The following is a 27,602-nucleotide window of genomic DNA, read 5'->3' on the forward strand; positions in this document are numbered from 1 at the left end:
CCCGACCTCTGTATATACAGTTGATCCGCGAATAAGATATTATGGGTCAGGCAAAATTTTACAAACTCGAGAATCATGATGCGAAACGTAGCTGACGCTGTTCTAAAGCGTGTTTGACAGCTTCTAAACCATGTTGATGTTCTATCCTAGTGTATAAACTAGTAATGTCCAGTACCATCAACAGGTACCCTGATTCCCATTCAAGGTCCTGTATTTTCATCAAAAAGTCCTTTGTGTCCCTGACATATGATTCTAAGGTAGACACCAAAGGAAACAGGGTGTTATCGACGAATCGGGACATATTTTCTGTTAGACTTCCAATAGAGGAAATAATTGGACGACCAGACGGACAGTCACGATGCTTATGTAATTTAGGGAGGTGGTAAAATGTTGGTGTCATGGGACAATTAGTTCGCAGGAATAAATGTTTATCTCTACTGAGCATCTGAAGATCGTACCACTTTTTAATCAGTTCATCATATTCTTTGATGCTCTGTTGATAGGTTTCACTGGTACATTTGTTGTAAAACTTCTCATCCGAGAGCTGCTTCAGGGCTTCTTGTTTATAGTAATCCCTGGTCATTAAAACCACGTTCCCCCCTTGTCCGAAGGTTTCACTATAATGTTCGTGTCTGCCATGAAGGTTTTCAGTGCATACTTTTGTGGTTCCGTAATATTGTGTTCAGATTTATGGTGGTCCGCTTTACGATATTTTGTTAGATCATTGTTCATAGCTTCAATAAATACGTCCACTGCATCTCAAGGGGACTAGGGAACAAAGATCGAGACTGGTTTAAATCCACTGTCATCTCTCTCCTGTTCCACTCCTTGCAGTTCAGCTCTCTGCGCCATATCTAGTTCTTCAATGTTTTGTGTCTGTTTTAATTCCAGGTTACCCAGGATTTCCACAGTATGCAGATCCCTACTACTTAAGGCATCGGTTGAGTTGTCCTCTCCTTTATTCCCCTTGTCTTGTAAATGCGGACGTAGTTTAAAATATTTGTGCAGTTTTAACTTGCGTGTGAAGCGGAACAAATCGATCTTAGTCTGTGTATATTCCAACTCATTGTTGGGACAAAATGTTAATCCGAGGCTTAGGACTTGTTCTTCATCAGTCGTAAGCTCTCTTTTTGTTAAGTTAACTACTGTGAGGTTGGCTTGATCCTCAGGGGCATTGCAGGTGAATGGTGTTATTTCTTGTTGGTGCGGTTGCGTTTCGACCAGCGGGATGCTCCCGCGCCGCCTCTGCCTCTTCTTGACGCCACCTGCCCTTCTTGTTCTCCTTCTTTTCCTGTTCCCGGGGTTACTGTATCTGGTGGTTTGTTTCCCCCCCCCCCCGGAGCCAGGATTTCTTTATTACCTCGAACTCCTCCTGAAAAGGGGTTCTCCTATTTCTTCCGAGTTCAGTTCCTTTTGATGTTCTGTTGCCACTTCGTTCCTCGGGATCTGATTGATTCCCTTCGGATTCGTTCTCGGTGATATCAGATTCTGAGGTCACTTCCCCAGTTGCATTCGTTGATCCAGCATCACCACCTCTTGTTTTTTTGTAGGGCTTTGCGAGGAGCATCGTATTTCGTTGCATATGTGAGTACGCGTCCTGTTTGATAATCATTCGCGTCTCTTTCATATTTTTTTTGCTTGCGAAGTCGAATCTTGGCTTCATATTTAACGAGCCGGGCTTTCATTTGCTCTTTCATCTGCCCAATGGTAGTTATTAGGCTCGGTTCTGTTTCGCTATCTAATTCCGTGTTGATTAGTGCGATTTCCGCCAATGCTCTTTCGCTGTCACTCCATGCATATTTGACAAGTATATTAGAGTCCCTTCACAGTATGATGCAGTATGCTCAAACCAATCTGTCAGTAGTTGGGGGTCCGGGTTTTCATATGAAGGGACTGTATGAACCCTTAATCCTCGCGGTACCCTCTCTTCCTCAATGTAGTTGGTAAGACTAGTCACTTCCCACCATTTTCGAATCTCCCTTTCATGGAGTCTTTCAAGTTTTGTCATGATGATTATAAGTGGATTGTTAGGTGTTTCCACTGCCGGCGTGGTTGTTGTTATGGGCATTTTTTCTTGCCGCCTAAACATGCCTTTGGCCGCTGCCTGCCGTTATGTATTGGAAAACATGCCGAAATGTCAAACTTCCTGCACAGTTTCAGTGTGCATCCGGGACTCGTGTGACTCGTGTGGCCCCCCCCCGCGTTTAGTCGCGTGTTGACCGTTGCCTTCCTATCGTCTTGCCGAAATATTCCGAAATGTCTCTGACATGCAGGAATGGGGATAAGTGATTCCAATAATTGCTCACCCGGAGACGTCTTCCTCGGGAAGCCCTCGGCACCAGCCGTATGACGTCCTCCGTACTCCATCTCTCAGGTCAGTTGCAACTCCCCATTGTCGGATACGGCGGTGCGCAGCCTTTCCAATTTCGAAAACGCTCCTCCACGAAAGACGGCTGCTCACTCGTAGACGGGTGCTGTCAGCGGCTCGTGGACGCCGCTTCATATAACGCTCCAATATGTATATATAAATATATATATATATATATATATATATATATATATATATATATTGCGCCCCTTCTGTACCTCAGGACCTGTGAAGGGTGGCGTGAACGCCGGCGGAGCTCACCGGCAAATCAATCCATTCCTTGTTTTCAAATAATCACGCTTTCAGGAAACGACACAACAACCGGTAAGGAGTAGAAAAAGGATGTTTACTTCACTACTTGTGAAGTAAACAACCTTTGTGTTGTTTGCTAAGAGCGTGATTATTTGAAAACAAGGAAAGGATATATATATATATCTATAGACCCTTTTACTTTCTTCCGGAAGGCGGCGACCGGACGGACGAAGGAGTGGAGCTTTCACAGTGAGTGACTTTCCCTGATTTTATATCGACAGTTGCGTAGAGCCAGCAAAATATCCATTCGAAGCGATTTAATCATTGCCACTTACAGCTTGAAATGTTTTCTGACCTAGAGAGGGAACAAGCAGCTGAGAATCTATTTTCTAAAAAAACCAACATTGGAACGGCTACGGGTGAAAAGGACGACAAAACAGTTCCAAAAACGCTGAAAAGTCTATTCACTGCATTGGAGAAGACGTTTGAAAAAGAAATACGCAAATGGTGGGAGGCTACCAGCTTACAAAAGTACGTTGATGCAGGACGAGTCCCAAGGGGGCTCCGCATCTACACTGTCCCATCTTATGAAACACCTAATCCGGACCTTTTAAAAGAGTGGGCAGAGTATACTACAGAAGTCACAGGTGTTATGCTCAAAATCCTGATTAAACATGCGTGGATTGACAGATCTAAGTTAAAGGAAAAAATTGCTGAAATTGAGCAAAAAATAAGCGAAGAAAAAGATGTGGAAAAAAATTGATGAATTGCGAGATGGAATGAAAAAACGTCTTTTGGACTATGAGGCTGTGATAAAATCTAGAAAACAAACCAAATTCCTCCAAGATGAAAGGGATTATCAGAATGGAAGAATTCTAACATTCGCAAAAAAATATGATATCCCCAGGAGTGAATTGAATAAAAATAAAAATCAACAAACCAAAAGCACCCCACCAAGCACTGAAGAATCAGAAGTAGAAGGGTCCGAGGAAGAACAAAGATCGGTGACCAATCAAGAGGAAGGTCAACAACACACAATTTTTTTTCAGGAATACGAACTTATGAGAGGGCTGCGACAGCGACCAGCACCACGCACCCATCCACCTGCAGGAAGAGGAAAACAAGGAGGGGCAAAAAAAAACGTAACAGGAAGATCAACCCCAATAGTGACACGCAGCAAACGAGGGGGTCAGTAGAAATGACTGAAACAACCCAAACAGTGGTGAACCTTTCAGACAGGGTCCTAACTGAAACTGGATTAAAAGTTTTAGAATTAGGTCTCACGTTCTGTCCTACCCCTAACTTTGATTATGTTCAAATGAGAATTGATCTTTATCTTTTTACTAGAAAGGTCAAACTCATGAAGCGGCATATATTACACCCACAAAAAAACGACAATTCTTCTGAATCAACATAACATTTTGATGAATTGAAAGGAACTGACTTAGAAATGATACAATTCCTCAATGAAAACAATGGGGAACTATCATCCTCTGCGACGAATGTGACACAAATGCTGGAAGAATCAGGCATTAATCAACGTAGCTGTAAGAGCAGTCTTAAGAAAAAATCTAAAATTATTCCCAGAACACCCTATGATGCAATTGACACTTTCCAAGAATTAATCATAGAGGATTTGAAACAACTTCAATCACAGAAATTCAAGGACTTAGAAAGAAATTTATCGTAAAAACAATGGGAAGCAATAAAAACATTGAAGGATGATGATTCCATAATCATAAAACCAAGTGACAAAGGAGGAAATGTAGTGATACTCAACAAAATACAATATGAGGATGAAGCCTTGTCACAACTTAATCCAAAGGAACACTACCTACCAATTAATAAGCAGAAATATCTGGAAAGCATCTCCAATTTTGAAATCTTAATTACCAAATGGAGAGACGAAGGAACATTAGATCAGGAAGATTGGTGTTTTTTGAAGTGTGATCATCCTGAACTGGCTACATTCTATCATATGCCTAAAGTTCATAAAAGCAAGACATGGCCTCCAGGAAGACCCATTGTCTCCTCCAAAAATAGTCTATTAGAAAATACTTCAATTTTTATTGACCATTTTATTCAACCCATGGTGAAAGATTTGAATTCATATCTTCGCGACACCAAAGACTTTCTGTGTCTTATTGAAGGAATTGCCTGGGAACCAGATATGCTCTCAATTACATTAGACATCACCAGTCTATACACTTCGATTGATCATGAAAAGGGACTCTTTGCAATGAGATCTTTTTTGGACACAAGACCTCTGAAGCATAATGAGATGTTGTTGGAATTGGCGAGATTCTGTTTATTTAATAACATCTTCATCTTTTCAGGACAGATATATGTACAACAACAGGGGACTGCGATGGGCACGTGCTTCGCCCCCAGCTATGCGAACCTTTTCGTAGGCTGGTGGGAGAAGCACGTGACCTGGGCGGGTACCAATGAGAGGTGGACAGAAAATATCTCTCTTTGGACGCGTTACATAGATGATCTTTTCATTTTGTGGCGTGGTCCGAAGAGCGATGCTGAGCAATTTGTGAAGGCTCTTAATCAAAATGAGCTAAATTTAAAATTTACGGGTTGCATCAGCGACACAGAGGTGATCTATCTCGACTTGAGGGTATTTATTGACGAAAACAAAATCCAAACGTCTCTACACAGAAAAGCAACAGCAGGGAACACAATCCTCCACGCTGAAAGCTCTCACCCCAAGAAAGTAATAAGTAACATCCCTGTAGGAGAGTTTCTAAGAATCAAACGAAACTGTTCCACCTCATCTGGGTTTGAGTTAGCAATTTCCCAGGCCAAAAAAAGATTTCGTCAAAGAGGATATAGCCCAAGTCTGATTCAAAAAGCAGAAGCTAGATGTAACGAGACAGAAAGATGTCTTTTATTGACAGAGAAAGTTAAGCAAACTGATCAAAAAATCAGATTGATAACAAACTACACAGAGAAATCATCTGAAATTCACACTATCCTCAATAAGAACTGGAAGGTCATTAAATCTGACAATGTGGTGGGAAAACAGTTACCAGAATACCCTCTCATTACATTTAGAAAAGGGAACTCCATAGGAGATCATCTGGTTAACAGTCATTACCAACAGAAAAAGAAAAAATCTTCAGGAATAACTGGATTTTTTCCTTGCATGAAATGTAAGGCCTGCAGATTCAGCCACAAAGTGAAAGATTATTCTGTTCCAGGAAAAAAGGCTAAGGTGGCAATTACGAAACTAATGAACTGTAATTCAGATCACACCGTATGTTGCCTGAGTTGTCCCTGTAATAAGCAATATATAGGGAGTACAATTAAACCAACCAAAAATAGAATCCTGGACATTTACGAGCTATCAATAATAAAGACCATAACTATCCGGTCGCTCGGCACTTTGAGGAGAAACATAACAGCAACAGCAGTCTCCTGAAATTTTTCTGCCTAGATCAGATCACCAAATCAGAAAGAGGGGGGGATAATATAAGAAAACTCTGCACACTCGAGTCTAGATACATTATCAAATTACAAACTAAAACATCTATGGGACTCAACAATGAGGAAGAGATGTGGGTACATGTAGGCTAAACTGTGGCAATATTGATTTGAAATGAAGATTACTCTGGATTATTTTTAACTTTCTCTTTTTTCGCTGTCTTTCTAGTCTGTTTCGTTACGTTTAGCCAACACTAACGGTATTCTGTTTATTATAAATTTATGTATTTATTTATTTTTTAAAATAGTCCATGCACCTATGCTAGGTAATGAGTTTTGCTGTGTATAAGCCCATTCAGGGCTCAATTGTGGGGACAACGGTCATTCATCTTAATTGTCAGCCTAGATGCGTATGTCCATGTAATTTAATACGCATACACATCGAACAGCACTCAAGTATTTTGAATACATATGCCTGATTTTCAATTAATTTTTGGGATGTGCTTATAAAACTGTATTTCACTAGGGTTGACATAAAGTCATGCAATATAGTCTCAGTAATCAGGTGAATTAACCATTACAAGATGGCCGACAAAAAACTAGTCCTTCTTTAATTGCTTTGAACATAACGAACTCTTTCTAGGTCTATGAAAGTAACTTTTTTCTTTTTCTTTATTTAAACACTGTGATTCTAAGTGCACATTGACACTGACGAAGGTGGCAACGCTGAAACGCGTCTGTCAATATGGACGGGATGCCCGCCACCCCCTCCCAACACCAATTCCCAATGGGAGAAGACAGACACAGGTTTGAACTTTTGGAAGGCGGGGGGGAGTTACCCCCCCGGCCGTATTTATTAAAATATGAAACAAAATTTAAAACATTAACTAAAAGTTTCATGAATTATGTACAATTTTACATTTATTACATTTCGATGAAGACATGTTCTTTGGCTAACCTTAACAGATCTCTAATACAAAGGTTTCCTAGCTGAGTCTAGCATCCTGAAAATGCATACATTCTAAATTAAAATTGTATATCCTAGCATTAAGGGCCAACGGCAAGGTCTTAACCGGTGTCAGATTCCTACTACCAAAATCCCGCCCTCACGGTGTGAGTGGCGCATGCGCAGAGGACTTTACCCTCATTGCCAACTGTAACTTCCCTTGTCGTGGGGGCCCCCTTTTCACTCGACGCCATCTTAAAGGTCGTCCGAGTTCCCGTGTGAGGTATCTGTAGGAAGGACAGCGTGGACTCCCCCCCATCCCCACACTCTCTATCCGCAGTCGCGGATATCCGGCCCCCGGGAAATTCGTAGGAGGGGCATCTAGCCGCCTCCCCCCTGGGAGGGGCCTATGGCCGTCTCCCCCTAGGCGACCCATCCTTAGTGAGTGCCGCCTCCCCGTGGAAGGGGCCAATGGCCGCCTCCCCCCGGGCGCTCCCATCCATTCTGGGTGGCGCCCCCCTCTAGGGACCTTGAAATTACTGCTCACCGATCATGACCTTACCGCCACAGGCCGGATAGTTGACCGACGCTCCGGCCCCCCCCACTCCTCCTAAAGGTCATGCTTCCTCAAACCCCTTAGCCATGCTATGAAGTCTCCTATGAGTAAATCATTCCCCTCCCTGGACAGGTGAACCTCATCATTCAGATACATGTGATCACCCCGAATACACCCGTGAGGAATGCTATGCAACTGCGCGGAGCGAAACAATTTACCAATTTTATTGTTAACCCTTTTCACTGAGTGGTTCAACGCTGACACTGAAAGGCCCCCCCGCCAAATCTTCCTGGGGGTCATGTGGGACCAGGCAATCGTGCACCCCAGGACTTTTTTAGCCAACCAGCTAACAGCCGACAGGATGTGTTCTAATAACACTCGTCTTCCCAGTTTCACCAAGTCATTGCCCCCAAGGTGTACTATGACTACAGATGGCGGTGACCTTTGCCGCCCTAAAAGACCCTCAAAAAACGATTGGAATTGGTCAAAACAGAGCCCGCCCTTCCCATGGAAGGTCACTCTGTAACCGTATTCCCCAGATGCGTGAGTCGCGTCACCTGCCTTGAATACGTCCCCGGCGCGCCTCACTTATGAGTGGCCCATGACCCATACCACTCTCTCTCCAGTCGGTGATCCTTGACCGCTGGTCTCCTGATGCTGGGTCAACTTCCAATTCCGCCCCGCGTGACAGGCTGGCGAAACTGTAATTCAAATAAAAGACAAGAAGCGTGAGTGCATGTCACTTGATGTTTACAACATGTGCAATCGCACATACCTTTTGAAGCAATTCGAGGACCAACGGCCTAGCTGTTTTACTTCCTCCGCTCTCTGACCCCGGGCTGTAGCCTCAGTAGCAGCCCCTATCCTAAATGAGTGGGTCCCAAAATCGCACGGGTCCATGCCCGCGGCAGCGATTGACGTTGCTAGCACCCTCTGAAACTAAAATCTCATCAGTGGGGTGCCATCCTTGTGCCTAAGCCAACTCCCCCCCCCATGTAGCCGTCCTCAGTGCCAAGTATTCCTCTACACACTTTATCGGACAAGTGGGGGACCCTTGTGCGCGCTGCACGATAACACTATCTCCCATAGCTCCCTGGTCAGTCTTGGACCTGGCTATCGAGATTACCATCGAATCACCCCTTATTTGGACGTTATCCCTGCCCAAGCCTCCCTCCATATCCTTCTTGTTCCTTGCGACGAGTTCGCTCACCCGCATAGCCCCATGGAATGCCAAGGCGAAAGCTGCCCGGAACAGAACTGCTTCGAAAAGGGAGGAGCAGGTCTCATCCAGCTTTGCTAACAGTAGAGACAATCTGTCTAAACCAATCGGGCGCCTCGTATCCTGCTTGCGACCCTCGAGGCGCTCCCAGCCGCGGAGTGCCTTCCTAACCAAAAAGGAGCCCGTCGGGTCTCTTATGCCATGCACCTGTGCCATGAATGAAATGGCCGCCCTATGTCTATTGGCCGTTGCCGCTGATCGGCCTTCTCTGTGCAGCGCTACCAGGAACCCCAGGAAGGATTCCTCCTGACCCCAGCTCTGTCTCCCTGTTGGACTCAAAAATGTGCAGTAGGAACGAAACGCTCCTTCGTATGCCTTCCTTGTCCTGGGAGCTAAGCTGGCTGCCACGAGGTCTTGCAATCCGGGGCACCGATTAGCCATAGTGCTTCGGGGAACGGTGCCGCCACTAGGTCCGCTGTGGGTAGATAGCCCCTGAAAGCCTGGATGTGTGAACGAGAGAGTGCATCAGCTGCATAATTCAGTACGCCTGGCACATGTTTTGCCCTGAACTGTACATTCAATCTCATGCAACGTAATACAATTTCTTTCAACAATCTCAAGATCCACTTTCAGTGGGCTGCCTGCTGGTTAATGCACTCAACCACAGTCATATTATCAGACCAAAACACCACCGAGCGGTCCCTGAAGTCGTCTGGCCATGCCATCAGAGCAACCCAAATGGGGAATAGCTCCAAGAACCCAATGTTACCTGTCAGACCGCTGGAGTGCCACCACGTCGGCCATACTTGCGCCGACCATCGGTTACCAAAGATGGCGCCAAATCCCACGCTCCCAGCTGAGTCAGTCCACAAACCTAGTTCATCTGAAGATGCTGGTGGCTTGTTCCACGCAACTCGACCGTTGAAGTCCGCTAGAAATGCCAAGCAAATGCGCATATCCTGGCGAACCTCTGCCGACAGTCTCGTACGGTGGTGACCCTCCTTGAGACCAACCATAGCTTGTGCAATAGAGCGTGAGAAGGGGCGGGCCATTGGTATCACCCTTAAGGCAAAGTTAAGCTGACCCACTGCTTGCTGTAACTGGTGCAGGGTCACTTTCTCCTTGCCCAGGCATTGTGTCAAGGAAGCCCTAAACTTGGCCACCTTTTCCATCGGTAAACGGAAACATCCTTCCACAGAATCGAGCTCAATTCCCAGAAACTCCAGTGAAGTAGATGGTCCAACCGTCTTACCTGGTGCCAATGGGACTCCGAACTCCCGCATGAGGATGCAGAAGTCCTGCAGCGCCTGCGCACATTTCGTATCGCCGGCTGCTCCCAAGAACAGGAAGTCATCCAGATAGTGCATAACATGCCTATGTCCTGTGGCCTTGGTTAATGCCCACTCTAAAAAACAGCTAAACATTTCAAAATAGGCACAAGAAATGGAGCAACTCATAGGCATGCATTTATCCATGTAATAACTCCCCTGAAACGCAAAACCTAGCAAGCGCTGATCTCGCGGGTGTACCGGGAGCAACCGGAATGCTGATTCGATGTCCGATTTCACCATCAGCGCTCCGGGGCCCAGGTGATTTAACATGGCAACGGCATCGTCGAACGATGCGTACCGCACCGAACAAATATCTGGGTCAATGGCTTCGTTCACCGAAGAACCCTTCGGGGCAGACAAGTTGTGAATGAGTCTAAACTCCCCTGGCTCTTTCTTTGGGACCACCCCTAGCGGGAACACACGAAATCCGCCACCGGCGGGTGATGAAAAGGCCCCGCCACCCGCCCCAAGCTGACTTCTTTGGAAATTTTTCTTACAGCTACGCTTGGGTTATGTTGGACAGAGAACTGATTTTTACAAAAAGAGTCCCCCCGAAAATCCCCCGCCGGGATGTTGAAGCCATATAGGAATCCATTCCTCAACACCCCGGCGGATACATGATCAGGGTATTTGTTCAACCAAGGAGTCAGAGCCATGATATCGACAGGTGTAGGCAATCGGTTACAAAGCATCACCTCACTCTTGCTTAGACCCCCCTTTTCCTCCTGTTCCGCTGTTTTTAGGTCTACAGCTACTCTCCGGGTGTGAGGAGTTCCCACAGCCCGCACACGCATGCCTGAACCTACATGTTCCCTGGGGCCTGCTACAATTGCCTCTATTGAAGCCCCAACAAACCCCTCGCTTGGCGCCATTCCCGCCGGTCTTGGGCTGATATTCCCCACCGGCGCCCGCTCGAAAGGGCACAGCGGGCTTTTGGCGAACTGACCACGACCCGCTCCCGCCCGGCGAGGATGTACCTGCCGCCCCAGGCAAGAGCTGCTTGTGCCATGACACCGAGTCAAGGCAATCCCAGGTCAAAGTTGCATCAAACTGTTTCGCTTTACGGAATTTCATATCGTATCCTTTCCACTCGTCCCCCTCATACATGGTATAAAAATCCATAATCCTATTCTGATTACAGGTCAACTCGGTCATGACTTCCGGCTTTCGTTCCCCCATGACTGCCGTAAATATTGAAAAGGCCTTTACCCAATTTGCTACAGTCTCATCGACCCTAAATTCTGCCATCTTGGCCCGCCATACACTGGGGTGCCATAAATCCTTCTGGGATTTTGCATATTCCATCTCACGATGGTCAGTCAACAATGAAAACATATTCACATATTTCTCCCCCCATATCAGTTCCTTTGTGGCCGCAGGGATGTGCTGGGCCACCCTTTCGCGCCTTGAAGTTAATGACCCTTCCCCTGCCATTGGCAATGTGTGCTTACCAGGTTCGACCGTCGTGTCTGCCGCATTTTCCCGGCTAACCGTAGGTCCTCCCGGGGCCACCTGTGGGGGAACAAAAGGAACATTCGCCGTCGCGGCCTCTCTCGACTGCCGTAACTGCTCGATTATTAGTCTAGCCTCCTCGGCCGGGTCTCCCGCGGCCACTGCCCCCCCCGCTTTCTTCTTGAGCCAGGGCAACACCGCCGCTAACTGGATGGCCAGTTCCGGGGGCATCTCCTCGTCATTAACAGGGGTAATTACAACCGGGATTGGTAAACCTATATCTGGGTTTGGTACCGGGCTGTCCGCCGGTGTAACGGGGGCGACTGGGGGTACCTCGGGAACCGGATTTTCCCCAGAAATCGCCCTCCTCTTAACACGCTTCCCCCTACCCTCAGGGACGACTCCCGGCAAGGCCGGGCCTATTACCTTCTTAGGACGGCCTGAGCTGTTCTGGGCCGCTAACTGTTTTTTAACTTCGGCCAAACCCTGACCTATCGAGTCAACTTTTCCGAGCTTTCGGTCCATTCGGTTCGACAAGGTGCGCAATACCTTCTCCATCTCGGAGCTCTTTCCTGCTTTCTTGCCGGCCATGGCTTTGTGTACTCTGTGCTAGTTGATCAACGAGGTCCTGGATCCTTCGTACTCCAAATAACTGAAAGAGAAACAACAAGATTACAAGTTCTCAAAATTGCTGCTTGTTCCGTCGAGGGCTCACGAGCAACGAGTTGGTGCAGCCTTCAGAGCACAGGAACAAGAGGACGCTTCTTCGGATTCCCGCTCTATTTATCCATCTGCGGGAGGGCGGGGACCCTCCTCCGGTACGCCTACTGGCCGTGGTCTTCCGTGCGGGTGTCTAGGACAACCCCTCTTGGGCGGGAAAGGGCGCGCCCCGGCTACGCCACTTCGGGCATACCAGCCGAGCCACGCCTCCCGCCCAAAATGGTTTCCCGGAGGGATCGGGGCACCCAACCATACGTTCGGGGGGACCGAGTGGTCGCCCCTTTCCATTTTTGCTGTATGAATGACTGAATAAATTCTATCTTTTTCGCTACGAAACTATATGTGGCTCAAGAGTGCACTCTTCCTTTCAAACGTTTCCTGTGGATGCAGAGACGAGAGTTGTGCAATATATATATATATATATATATATATATATATATATATATATATATATATATATATATATATATATATATATATATATATGTATATTCACTGACAAAAACATAGGTTTCAGGCATGTTATAGTTAGAAATTAACATTTAGAAAGCCTTAGAAATTCACAGAAAAAACATAGGTTTCAGGGACATTATAGTTAGTTGGACATTTCTCTCGTACAAAACCATAGAAATTCCCATGTTATAGTTAGTTCACCTAACTTCACTGATGACATCATCCAGTGACTGTGTTTTTCTTTAAAGTTTAAATATGTATTATATATATGCCAAGGTGTATTGAAGAATGAGTGGGTGTATACGTGTCTGAATGGAGGATTTAGTAGGTGCGTGACTGACTGTTTAAGTGAGTGATTAAACGTGTCTTACTGAATGCATGGGTTAGTGACTAAACTGTATGTATCAGTCTGTCTGTTGTATAAGCTCATGAATGTGTTGATCAGTAGCTACATGAGTGTCTATTTGGGTTATCAATTGATTGCCTGAGTATTTGTATGGGTGCCTGGATGGGTGGGTGGGCGGAAGGTGTGGGACTCTGTGCATAGATGTTTGAGTAGATGATTCACTGTGTGTATGGGTTCAAGGGTGCATATGAAAACAGCTGTGTGAGTGGGTATGTGTGTGTATGGACGTGTTGGTGAGTGAATGGATGTCTCAATGATACATGTCCAAGTAACTACATATGTAAAAGACATTGTATGTGAGAGTTGAAGTATATAAATGACTTTATATGAGAGTCAGTGATTGTGAGAGTGGCTGTATGGATGTGTGTACCTGTATCAGCGATTGTATAAAGGAGTAAGTATGCATGTGTTTCTGTTTGAATAAGTGGTGTGGTGTGTGTATAACTGTATAGGTCAGTAAATGGAAGTGTGATTAATTCTTTACATGACTGACTAGGTGTGTGTGTAACTCTGGATGAATGGTGGTGTGCGAGTATCTGTATAGGTGTACGAGTGCTTATGATAGTGGTGTATTGATGAGTGACTGCATGTATGAGTGATTGTATCAGTGGATCTGTGTGTAGACCTAGAAATCAGTGAGTGCGTATGTAGTAACTGGTATTGGTGTGTCGATGGTTTTGAAAATGGTAGTCTGTATTTTACAGTGGGTGTATCAAAGGTTATATTAGAGTGTGAGGAGGTGGATCAGATGTTCACGTGGCTGATGTCATCAGTGATGTCATTTGAGATGTCATCAGTGATGTCATCAGTGATGTCACTGACCATGTCATGAATGATGTAATATGTGACGTCATCCGCAGTGCATTGCGGGTGCGCGAGTTATAGTTAGGTGAACTAATTATAACAGGGGCATTTCTATGGTTTTGTATGAGAGAAATGTCCAACTAACTATAACGTTCCTGAAACCTATGGTTTTTTCAGTGCATTTCAAAGGTTTTTTAAATGTTAATTTCTAACTGTAACGTGCCTGAAACCTATGTTTTTTTCAGTGAATTTCAACGTTTTTTTAAATGCTAATTTTGAATTATAATGTTCATTAAACCTGTGTTTTTTTCAGTCATTTAGAAAAAAATGGTGTTATTTTGTAACTTTAATATCCTAAAAACAGTTGTTGTATTTTTTTGTTTGTTTTTAAAATAATATAAATATTAATATATATATTTTGGTTTTTTGGGAAAAAAGTGGAGTCGCGCACCCATCGAGTACCTATTTCGGTGGGTGTGCGGATTCAAACTGTCATATTGGTAAAGTCAAAAAGGATGTGTGTTTCAGCCAGCTCACGCCCCTTACCCTTACAGGGAGGGAACTACAATGCTACATGTCCCAGGTCTTCCCTGTAGTGATCTGCTGATCACAGGTCTAGTTGTCAGCATGCCACAGCCACTCCCTCATGGCTGGCTTATACCCACACCACACCCATGCAGCACAGGCATCACAGGACATGTGACCCTGCCAATAAAAAGAGCTGGGTGCACTTGCTCGACACCATTTCCACTCTCTATCTGGGTGTATATGTGTGCTTAATATGTTGGTGGCAGGTAAGGCACTTTGGCCGACACGGGCCTCCAGGAATGTGGCGATGACTTGAAGTGCACAGGGTTGGTGGCAGCCGAGGCACTTTGCTGGACACTGGCCTTCTGCCACGTGGCGATGACTTGAGGTGCACAGAGTTGGTGGCAGCTGAGGCATTTTGGCCAAATGGGCCTCCCTCCATGTGGCAATGACTTGAGCTACACTGAGTTAGTGCCATCAGAGCTGAGCCGGTGTGCAGCCTGCGATGATGCATAGGCCTCGATACGTCATCCTGGCAATCAAGACCCGATTTGAACTGTGAGCTCAGCTGGACCGCGTGTACCCCAAAGGCAGCTGGCTGTACAGACATGACTTCTCGGCGCGGTGCAGCAGGATACGCTGGGGTCCTGTGCCGGGGAATCCGGCGACGGCTGAGGAGGTTGCTCCGGCACTTGGTGGGCCCTCTTGGAGAAACGCTGGTGGCGGCAGGTGAGTAGTGAGGTCTGGGTGCTCAGGGTTGGGCAGTCATCGCTGGGCGGTGGACTGGTCTGGGGATGCTTGCGAAAGATGTAGGAATCATGCACACTGCCTGAGAAGTTTGCGACAACATTAGTGTATAGGCCCTGGTGGTCCAGTTTTGCCTGCACATTGATGGAATACATGTGCTTTCTGTTGCGGTGATTGTGTGCCATGCCGGCAGGGGGCACAAGTAGTACATGTGTGCAATACATTGTACCATATTACATTTGTGACCTTACTAACGCTTGACCATTGTTTTCATTTATCTAACAAGTTTTGGGATTTCCAGGATGATCTACAGTTATTTACATCCACAAGTTGATGTTCCCCGTTGGCAATGTCACCCATTGTTTGATGTTTTTGTGTTGTTAATTCATGTTTTTCAAATAAAGTACTGTTTTTCCACTACTGTTGACTACTAGACTTCTTGACCTGGCGCACCCCTATTTCAGTGACTACAATCTTGGATCTGGAGCACAGAGGCGTCAAGCAACGGCTGGGGTTGGGGCTGGTTGTGCAGGAATACTACAAATTGGGATGAGCGGGGGGTGCGGATACAGGTGCCATGCGTTGCTTTTGTAGACATGTATCCAAGACGTGTGAGGAAGTTTAATAGGATTGGCTGTGAGACTCTTCCGACTCTCACAGTTGTTAGTTGGAGGTACCAGAGGCCAACAGGTGCAGTACAGCCAGCAGCTTTGTCTGCATAAGGATGTTGATTGTCCACTGTGTTGGTACAGTCAGCCTGTGGGAAATGTGGCAGTGTGCAGCAACTCGAGAATGGGGCAATAATTCTTTCGCCACGTTTGCTGCCCTAAAGTGCCGATAACTCTGCGATAATTCCAAACGGTTGGGTTATAGGGTGACTCTAAAACAAGCCCTTATGTTTATTACGACTTTGTTGTAGCTATATGCGAATCACAAAAAAATAGATGAGAAAACAAGAAGAGTGGGCATGGTACAAACACCCGACCCCCTAGATTTGCTCAGGGATCCCACAAAAAGCCCCAGGGCCAAACAATTATTACTATTTTTTTTTTTAAGCGGCTGGGTTCACTAATCCGGCGAAAAAAGAAATGATGGGGTGTATTCTCAAGGACTTATCGCTGAGTTATCGGCACTTTAGCACAGCAAAAGTATTATCATCCCATTCAGCCTGGTGAAAACTGACAATATCACCAGTTTTCAAGCGATAGCTTCAGCAAAAAACATTGCCACCAATGAGAGCGACAACTAATGCTGATGATATGCAGAATAGGCGTTCTCGTGCAAAAAAACACGAAAACACCACTTCCCAATATTTTCAACGACCAGCCAAATCTTCGATGTGATCCAAAAATAGGCGAAAAGCCGCGCTAGCAGAAAGAATTTAATATCTGCCTTTTACTGGTGTAAAGCAGGACGACTACCTTCCGTATGAAAGGGAGCCCAGCCCGGAGCCACATCTGAAGACCAACACATGTCATAGAGCTACTGATCATGCAGCTCCAACACACAAGAAGGCCACACACCCACCGCCAGCATCCCCAGGACCTCCTTCCGGGACCACATCCCCCCTACTACCACAGAGGCAGCGCAAAAAAGAACAGCGGACCTTCCCAAAATGGCATGGCTCCGCACCCACACAATAGCTGAATGTTGGGAGATGTGGGTACCAAGTATGTGTGAAGAAGGCAAGTCACCCATCAATAACAATGCACACAATGCCAAGTGTAGCGGTGATGTGCTGGACAGACCTCACGATGCAGACAAAAGACCTCTCCATGTGTACATATACTGCTGGTGCTTGTACTGTTGTGGACAGTGGACGCAACCACGTTACCTCAGGCAGTGGGGAAGATCTTGCTCTTGTAGCTGTGTCATCCCCTCCTGTAAGCGGAAGCGGAAGCGGAATGGGCTGGTCCAACGTACGCCACTCCAGCGTAGGAGTGTGAATAAATAGGCTGGGGCTCTGGGCGTGGTTCACTTCTGGGAAGGCCAACGCGTCTGCCAGAGCGGTGGCCCTTACCCTGCCATGAGGCAGCCGCCATGACCGCCGGCCTCCTTGACATAGGCCCCCTGCGAACCCAGCGGCACATCACCGCAGAGTTATGTCTGTACAGACTACTGCCTTTGATGTACACTGCGGACAGCAGGGCTCATATTTCAGACCGAGTCGCGATTGCAGATGACGCAGTCCAGTAGGCAGCAGACATTGCTCCCAGTGCGGCACGCCCGGACCACGCATCATCGCAGGCTGCGCACACGCTGAGTGCTTCAGGTGCCACTAACTCAGTGCACCACAAGTCATCGCCACGTAGCCTTATTAAGGCAGAATTCATTAGGCAAAAGACATTGCTACCAGTGCGCCCGCCCGGCCCATGCATCATCGCAGGCTGTGCACACCCTGAATGCTTCTGGTGCCACTAACTGTGCAGCTGAACTCAATGCCACGTGCCTGTGGGCCCTTGCTGACTGCTGTGTATTGGCCTTCACTGCGGTCAGCAGGGCTGATAATTGAGTCTTGATTAATTAATTGCAGAGTCCAGTAGGCAACTAACTATAACATCCCTGAAGTCTACATATTTCGACAATGTATTCCATACATATTTCATCTTTTGTTCCATACGCCTACACTGCGGTCAGCAGGGCTCAGAATTTGAATTCAGTCTTGATTTATTAATTGCAGAGTGAATTGTATTCTATGTCCTTGGATTTTGTCAAGAGGAAATGACAAAAAGCATTCCCCGAAGTCTGTGCTGACTACTGCCTTCCATCTACACTGTGGACAGCAGGGCTCACAATTCAGATCGAGTCGCAATTGCAGATGACACAGTCCAGTAGGCAACATACATTGCTCTCAGTGCGCCCGCCCATACCACGCTTCATCGTTTGATGCACACAAGCTGAATGCTTTGGAAGCCACTAACTTAGTGCACCACAAGTCACCACCACATGGCCTTACCGAGGCAGAATTAGACATAAAAAATTGCTGCCAGTGCGGCCCGCCCAAACCGCGTATCATCACTGGCTGCGCACACGCTGAGCGCCACTGTTGCCACTAACTCAGTGCACCACAAGTCAACACCACGTGGTTGTGGGCCCTTGCTGACCGCTGCCTCCGACCTACACTGCGGTCAGCAGGTCTCACACATATCCAATCCAGTCCTGACCTGCAAGGACATGCCATCATCGCTGGCTGCGCACACGCTGAGCTCTTCAGGTGCCACTAACTTTGTGCATCCCAACTCATTAACCCTTTATGATTGACTTTCGTACTGTAGATACCGGATGCAACAAAGTCACCTCAGGCAGCAGGAATTTCCCGAAGGAACATTAACAATTTCTTGACATGAGCACCCTCATCTCTGGTAGCCCTACCTCAGTGCACCACAAGTCATAGAACCTTTATGATACAATCTTTTGTGTGTGATTTAAGATCTGGTGCCCCTACTTTAGTGCACCACAAGTCATGGACTCTTTATGATTGAATCTCTAAGTCCACTCCTCATCCACCGCCTGAAAACGGTGGATGAGGACTTAGTAGGTCTAATGGAGGGCAGTCGTCGGGATACAAATGGTCCGGGTGTGAAGATTTACCCCCGTCACCAGCCTAAGGAGTATCGTTCATGATACTTTACAATATCTCAGCCCTCACGCTTTGGAGGGTACGCATGAGGAAGTGCCTGTGCTTGGTTTACTTTCAAGTTTGTAACCTTTTCGTTTTCTTTTCGCCCTAGTTGGGTTCGGCGCCTTAGATTGCGTCACCCACAAAGGCAACTTTTACTTTCTCTTGGTCCTGATGAATGCTAAGCCGACCTGTGGCTCTTTCGTAGCAGAAACATGTTGACCCCTAACTTTGTATAGGACTTCCCTGGTTCAAATTTACACAACCGGGTCTATGTCCGTCTTGCACTATGTTTTTAATGAAGTCAGAGCTACCTCTGTATTAAATGATTTTTCTTCACTGGGGAGTAGCCAGAACTTCTTTTAATTCACTCGTTCACTATTGATGGATAGAATTCGTTTTCTTTTTTTCAACAAGAGCCCAATGACGACAACTGGCAACCAATCGTCTTTTGGTGCCTGAGGGCTCTTTTTCTAGCACTGTGCGTGTATTTGTCTATCATTCCTACTTTGGTGTTAGTAATCTGTTCCCTCATTTGATTCGCCCAATTTTCCTTTTCTGTCACTCTTCTGTTGATTTGTACTAATCCAAAATTGTATACACATGACACACTGTTAAAGAAAAGTTCAAGTGCACCACTGGACAATATACGTGGTTTTCACTATTTAAATGAATGTGTGGGTACCTAGCGTGTATACATCTAGGTGAAGGAAAATAGTATTTGCGAAAATGCTGAAAGTGGCTGTCACCTGAAGATACAGTGTGTGAGCGAATGCCAACCTTGATGCCTCAATTACCCGGTCCATGTAAGATATAAGGCAAATGAAAATTCATCAGGGCTGATGTAAACAGAGGTTATGGTGACGCCCCTCCCCAACCAACCTACACAACATATCAGTAACTGTAATAACCATAGTGGTGATATGTTGTTGGTGTATGTAACCGGACCTGTGGTCCACAAATTAATGTGGTGGTGTTATGACGGCCGGTATACTGCCGAAATACCAAAATGTACCAAAATTGGACATGGGCATGTATCAATTAATGACGAACTAGCCATAGTGGTAAATAACACCGGTGTGGATCCGGACAATTAATCACCACAAGTTAGTGTGGTCACCAAAGTGGTAATGCAAAGGTTGAGGCAAAAGAAATAGCTACAATTGCCATAGTGGTAATATTAGGGATGAGCCAATTAGCGGTCATGTGATAGCAAAAATATGTGCACGCTGTAGTAGCAATATATACAATAATATGATAGGTAATATTATGATGAAAATATGGACTCGAAAGTGAATGGACCAATGACTACTGATATGTCTTAAGATCACACAAATAAACAGCACATGAGGGAGGGAGTGTGGAATAGAAATTATTGGAATAGCATAACTGTAACTCGCTTCTGCTATGTTTTCTTGTGCTCACTAACAATCTGATAGCTCAGTCTGAACACACAGGGAAGGTGTACCTATCAGAACTTACCACCACCTGCATGGCTCACATCTCCCTTATCTCTGGTGGTCGGGCAAGGCAATGAACAAAGCAGAGAACAAGGTCTAACTACAATCAGAAATGAAAGCTTGAAACTCTGGCGTCACCTCCTATACCACACACACCTATATGACAGGAACTGGCCCAGAAAGGCTTCCGGCTCGTTCTCAGCACGTCGTCAGGATGTGCACAGGATGCAAATTCAAGGAAGTCACAGAAGAGCCTGGGAGCACCTGAATGAGTCACCACCTTGTTGCTCACTGGGCCACAACTCTAACATATATATTTAAATGTATTTTCTTTACCAATAATTCTTCTTCATTAACAGGGTATATCTGTTGCTTGTATTGCTGATATGTTGAAGTGTTTGCCCTCAATATGTCAACCAGGTCTTTTCAGTACTCTAGCAAAATTACTCCTTATGATTTGTCTTTTCTATGTAATTTACTAAGGCTTTCTTTAGAAAATTCCCAATTTATACAAAGTGAAGTGTCCTGAAGTTAAGAGACTAAAACAATTCCGCTACATTTTGTACAATGTGATGGCCATTGTAGATGTGCAATCTATCTAATCTACCATTTACATCAGCATTCACTTTTGAAAGAACCCGGTCCAAGCTTACGTCACTGCAAGTGGGTGCTGCTATTGGAAAATGAGGGGAATACCCATTTTAGGGAACAGAACATTCCCAGTTCAAATGACTGGACAAATAGGGTGTAATTGGGATCTCTTTTGGTTATCAGAGGTGAATAGCAGTGCGATGCCATAGATTCTATGATTCATCAACATAAAATCTGCTTGTGACCCTGGGTCCTCTCATGCACCCGGGGTTAACACCGGTCAACGGGAAATCAAAGTTGAAACTATCAAGCCAGTTGTCTGTGACCATATCTATCTCCGGTTGTATAAGTACCTTTGCTTGTTTGTGAAGTGCAAAGATTTCCCCATCCAACAAAGCAAACCAGGACAAACTATTTCCACTGAAATCTACTTTGTATTCCAATAAAGAATGGAACTCTCCTCCCCAAATATCATCTGGATTACAATATAAGAGCAATGATACCCAGGTACACACTGCAGTACCTAAGGAGCCGGGATATATGTGTCAAATCAGAAAGTGAGCAGTGCAGGTATAGAATAGAAAGAATAGCAACTAGTTTTGTTTCAGTGCATAAAGTTGGAGGTCATGTGGCTTTCAACTGGAATGAGCTGCACCTTGCTTACGTTCACTTGACCTATCCAATAGCTCCAGCTCTCTCCCATAATATCTTCAACCAATGAAAAACACCTAACACAGACCTTTCTGTTGTACCACAAGCAAATAGGTCCACTAACAATATGTTTACAAACTTTGCATCCTCCACAGACTCTTGCTTTTTTGCATCAGCTGAAATCAACATCCTTTTCAAGTAGTGAACTTTGATAAAGACCTACCCGCCACATCAAATTCCAAGTTACGAGTGCAGATCATAAATGACCATTCAACCTGTACCTCACCCTCATTTACGGTACCTCATTTCCTGTCCACCAACAAGGTTTGCACTGAAGACCCTCTGCATTCCTCACAAAACCTGGCATCGGCCAGTCAGTATTCTACTTCACCAAATATATGGGGTGATAAAACGCTGTCAAAGATCACCAATCAAAACAGGGGAATAGTCGGAATATCGCGGTCTTAACCACGCATGTTCCCACTACGCAAGCACAACCATGCTTGCCTTAAAGAAGCATATGCCTAAACCATGCATTTGCCAGGTTAAGGCAGGGCATGGTCTTGCTGCTGGCTAGACGGAAGACGGAAGCAGGACGCCGCTGCGGAGAGGAAAGTGGGGCAGGGTTTGGGGTAGGTTTCAGACCTGTGGAAGGGGTTAGGGTAGTTTAAGGGACAGCGCAGGGTGGGTAGGTAGTGTAAGTAGAGGGGCAGGGTTTTACACCTTACTTAGGGCAGTGGGAAGGGAATGGGTAGTCAGGGTAGTTGCTAGGGCTGGGGGTCAGGGTAGGTTTCAGGGCAGTGAGAGGGGCTCTGGGTAGTTTAAGGGACAGCTTAGTGGGTGGTGGGGTAGTGTAAATAAAGGGGCAGGGTTTTAGGCCTTAGGGCAGGAGGAGGGCAATAGGTAGAGTCAGCATGGTTAGTGTTAATAAAGGGGCAGGGTTTTAGGAACAGCGCAGGGTGAGGGGCAGTCAGGGGGTGGAGGGTCGGGGTAATAAAGACCTTAGCCACACATACCCTTTTATCAATAATGCCTATACCATGAAAATGCGTGGTAAAGGAAGCGTGGTTAAGATGCAGTCGTGGTTTGGCTGCATGGTAGATGCATGCATGGTTTAACCATGTGTGCTTCAATCATACGACCATGAAAATCGAATCACCATAGGCACTGAGAGCATGATATACTAATGATGGCAGGTCCTGCAGAGATCCCCAACTATGGTTACATTGTTTTTTATTGATATATTTGCATAATACATTTGGTAGAGTTCAGCATTGAGGAATTTTATCAGCAACAATGTAGACGTAGTAACCCTTGGCTTCCACTCTCAGAACTTAGCTATGTCTCCAATCACTTCTTGACTTTACTACTGCCTCTGACCTTACCCGGTGTTCAGCTAACATCCCACTAGGTTTGCGGTACACAAAACCACATACACACAGATTCATAGATGGTTTGACTCTGTGCTACCATGCTTGCAATCATGATAAGTATAATAATACACTAAGAACATAAAAAGATAATTTACTTGACTTACGTCTGCAGAAGACAGTGCATTTACACTCCATTCAGGTGCATTTGCAGAAGATGCATTGAAGAAAAGACATAAAGCACAGAGCATGACTATCCAACATGATTTCATTTTCCTTCTCCGTTTAAATCACTGCATAAAAGGGAAAAGCAACTCGTTACACAACATACACATTATATCCAAACGAACATCAACAAAGTGTATGTCACAGACTCCGTAAAAAGCTGCTGCCAATATTCTTGCTTTATTTTTAATAAGTGAAAGGGTGAAGCCTCAGAAGCGTTTCGGACACTGGCTGTGTCCTTGATCACTTAACAACGTACTCAAAAGCGGGAAATTTAAACAAACATTGCACTTCCGGTCACATGATCTGCATTACGTTTGACACTGAAACCATACTAAACTTATTGTTGCTTATCGTTTTGAAAGGATACTGAAATCGTTAACTTTCGCCCTGCGATACATGTTTGTAAATGCTTAAATTTAAAACAAAGGAAATCGGATTTTTTTAAAAGCTTATTGGCAAATAAAGTGCACAAATGCTAACTGTGCTGATCTCTTCCCACATAACACATGGAGATGATAAAATATATGCTACGTAAAAATACTGATGTGCATAATAACCAGGAAAATATTTAAATATGCAAAAATAGCTAAAATACCAAATACCTGAGTTAATAAAAACATGTCTCAATTCATATATATACACTTCATGGACAATGTGTTTATTAGCAGCAATATATCTTCCCTTATCAGCGCCACACAGATGAAAGTTAAACTAAAAAATGCTAACTTTATAGCTGGTGAACCAAAGTTCTAGGTGCAAATACGCAAACAAAATCCTCTTGGGGCTAAATACAAAGTGCCGGTAATGTAAATAATATATGTGTACAAATACCTTATCACAACTTCCTATACATTTCAATATCAGTTCCTAGTCTCGCTGCTTAGTGCCCTGGTAAAAAAGGTTACATCAGAAATTAGCATACAAGTGTATCTAAAGTATAAAAAATAGGGTCTCTTGATCTAAATAAAGACTAAAAACTATGCATACCCTGCAGTAAGCACTGTCCCTAATTTATAAGTAGGCTATCTGGTTTTAGGTTTAAACCTATAATAACTGATAAAACGCCACTGAAAGGAAAATAGCCATCACCAGTGTAAACATATAAACACTGAAAAAGCACCTTCACAGCCACAAACTAAGTGCCCTTCAAAGAAAGGAAAAGATGAGTGAAAGAGTCATTTTTATTTCTTCCTGAAGGGGCCAATAAAATTGAACTTTGTTATACAAGGCAGCAGCCAGAAAGACTGGGCTAACATTCTGCATAAGGTTTGTTGTTTAGGGATGTCACAAAAAATGTAATTCTTTTTCCATTTGCTTTTTTCATTTTTTTGGCCTTTGGTCTAAAGATGCATTGTTTAGAAGCATGTTTTAGGTCTTATTTAGCTATTGTATAAACTGTAGAGAGTCAGGAAATATCAAATTAATATTTGATATTTTGGCTACATTTGATTTCACTGATAGGTAAAATGGCTGATTTCATAAGAATCTTTCCCAATATGTACCATCGCATTTACCCACAGAGAATGGGTGGAATCCATTGATACAACAGCCCCCTTTTCTAGCGAGTCTTTATTGATTGTAGGTGAATTGCCAAACACCACAGGCTTTAAACATTCAATGCAAGGTGTAGGGAAAGGTATATTTGAAAAGAGTGTTGTCACCAAGCATCTGAGATAGTGGTGAAAACATGACACCCGACGTTTGGTAAACATGGAAGGCAGCGTCACTTGGAATACTGCTGCAAAAAGTTCCTACTAAGTTCAATAAGGACTGGAGTGATATTGTTTGTATTTGCAGTAATTCAGCTGTGTATGTGAAAAAGTTGTATGATGACCTGTCAAAATCGATACCTGAGCTTAAGTGCTTCCCTGTAAGAGATTGTTGTCACTTGCTAGATGGTATGCTGAAAGCATCTTTGTAGCCTCACTTCATGTAGAATACTATTGACTGTAGTCCTTTCTGGTGCATTGTTTCAGTATGCTCAGGAAGAAAAATGCTAATATTTCTCATTTTGTGCTTTGTGTGGCATCAAAGAGTCATCCTAACTGTGTCAATTAGCCAGTGGTTCTCGGTCCTTGAGGCTATGAATGTTATATTATCGATGCAGCGATCGTTTACAGAATTCTTGCTTAGTGATGATGCCAGAGGCAAGACATGTGATGATCTTTGGTCATATATTGATAGTGATGTGAAAAAAGTAAATTCTACCACATGCTTAGGTTTTTGCAGGAAAACATGACTGCTGTATTTGACATAATCAAAATACTAGAGTCTAAAAACACCCTCGTCTACCAAGTGTTCAGCGTAATTGGTGTAGATGTGAATATCTCCTTGAGAGTAGGCTGGGCATCACTTTTAGTGACTTTGGCACTGCAACATGTGCCATATTAGATTTCCTGCCACTTGGTAAGCAAAGAAATGTCGAGGAGCAATTCAGGAAATGTTATTTTACTATCTATGGGAAAGGGCTTGCAATGATGCATAGAAATGTCTCTTCACCAACGATGGCATTTGAAGTTAATGAAGCCTCACTGAGGTACTCTGCACAAGTTCTGGACCCCTTCTGTATTTTCTGCAGACTTTGAAAAGTACTGCTTCATTTTTGACCGCTTCAATAACTGATGGCATATGTGCCCAATTCTATCCACATGTTGCAGAACATGTCCTAGTGAATCACAATCTTCAGGTGCACCAGTATTGGCATGGAAAGCTATGTCAGTGGCCAGAGTTAGCAAAACGTGTACTGTCTGTTTTGGCATTGCCCGCCTCAGATGCCAATGTTGAGAGGGCCTTTTCACAGATAAACATTTACATAGGAAGGAAAGAGCAAGTGCGCATGACCAAAGACTCACTAAAGATGAATTGCATGGTGTACTACAATAAGTATAATTTGTAAAAATATATTTGTAGCTCATTTACCCTGTACACACACTATCTATAAACATGTACTATCAGTATAGATTGCAAGCAATAATTAAAAGCAAAACATTTGATAAACAACTGAAAAACACGGTTTCTGTTGTTTCTAATGGTACGAAAATATGGAACCACTGATAATCACAGTTTTTTAAGCTATTGAAAACACTGAAAAAAGCCCACCAGAATTGACCAAAAATATAAACTGAAAACAGGAACGCCTATTTATTAGAAATGTTGCAAATCCTCTCCTATATTCAGCCCAGACGGAGACGTATGGCCCAAATAGATCTAAGCACTGGACCTCAGACAACACTCCTTCAGAACACTTCTGGAACTGAGGACATTCTACCTTGAGGACTGCTGTGCTGCTGGAAGCACTGCCATCTCTACATCCCAGAACCTAACTATCTCTAAAAGCTTGATGACTTGTCTCCTGTTTTCTGCATTCTCAGACATAATAAAGACTTCTCTCTTCAACCTGCATACAGCACCTGCTGTCTGCTGTGAGTCATGCTCTGCCAAAGTGGTGCCAAACCAAACCTGGGCCTTGGGAAGTGATCGTAAAGTGCATCATCCACCAGAACCCACGCATTGACACCGTTCAGAACTAAAGCATTGCTGCTGTTGCAGAAACCATATGGACGCATCACACTTAGAACCACTGCATTGCCTCTACTGCATGGAGAAGATAAATGCATCCCTTCCACAGCCTGGAGACACCCGCTGCATCGCATTCGGATTCGCACCTAACCACTGGTGCATCACTCATGGAACCGATGCATCACCACTGTTGCGTGGGGAAATCCGGTGCATCACCCCAACTGTGTGGGGATCACTGACGCATCTTGTTGTTTATGACCAGGGTACTTTTGCTCAGCGGGCCCTGCGTAGGTCCTGTATCTGGCCTGCTCTCCATCGCAGAAAGCCTGAACTCCTGACTTTGTACCGGTCCAATGTGACCAATCAACTCTCTAAACACTGACTTCTTCGAAGCGCTATTTTTGCATTTAATATTAAAAAATTCATATCACAATTTCTACTGACTGGAGTTTTGTCATTTTGGTCTTGTTTTATTTACAAAAGTATTCTCTATTTCTCTAAACTGGTGTGGAGTCTTTTTGTTGTGTTTTCACTGCGTTACTGTTTGGTGTGTTACACAAATACTTTACAAATTGCATCACAAGCCTAACTGCTCTATGCCAAGCTACCAAAGGGTGAGCATAGGTTATTTTAAAGTGTGTTTCTGACTTACCTTGACTGGTATTGTGGTTCCTGCTTGGACAGGGTATATACCTCTGCCAATCAGAAACTGAATTTCTAACAATGTTCAATTGTCAAGAAATGCATCAATACATACCCAAAAAATAAATAAAGCAAATGTAATTAAAAAATATGGTTAAACAAGTTTAAAAAAACGGCCTGCAGAATTATAATAGAATAAACATTAGCTGTAATCATATAACTAGCAAATCACTGCACATACTGTTCGCACTGCGATTTGTGCAAACCATTTCATACCATTGCAAAATGCACATAGAAAATCTAGCAAC

The 27,602-nt window shown here is 44.5% G+C and overlaps 1 protein-coding gene across 1 annotated transcript in view; it reads right to left on the reverse strand.

The window, feature by feature from the left end:
* LOC147707028 (adhesion G protein-coupled receptor F5-like) overlaps positions 1 to 27,602 on the reverse strand; it is a 1,085,534-nt gene that overhangs the window by 704,969 nt on the left and 352,963 nt on the right. The window contains exon 2 of the mRNA XM_086926248.1: positions 23,073 to 23,198. Coding sequence (XP_086782374.1) covers positions 23,073 to 23,177 — 105 coding nt within the window. The 5' untranslated portion in view covers positions 23,178 to 23,198. The remainder of the gene's footprint in view (positions 1 to 23,072; positions 23,199 to 27,602) is intronic.

The sequence above is a fragment of the Lissotriton vulgaris genome, chromosome 6, assembly GCF_964263255.1.
Source record: "Lissotriton vulgaris chromosome 6, aLisVul1.2, whole genome shotgun sequence".
In the NCBI taxonomy this organism is placed as follows: Eukaryota; Metazoa; Chordata; class Amphibia; order Caudata; family Salamandridae; genus Lissotriton; species Lissotriton vulgaris.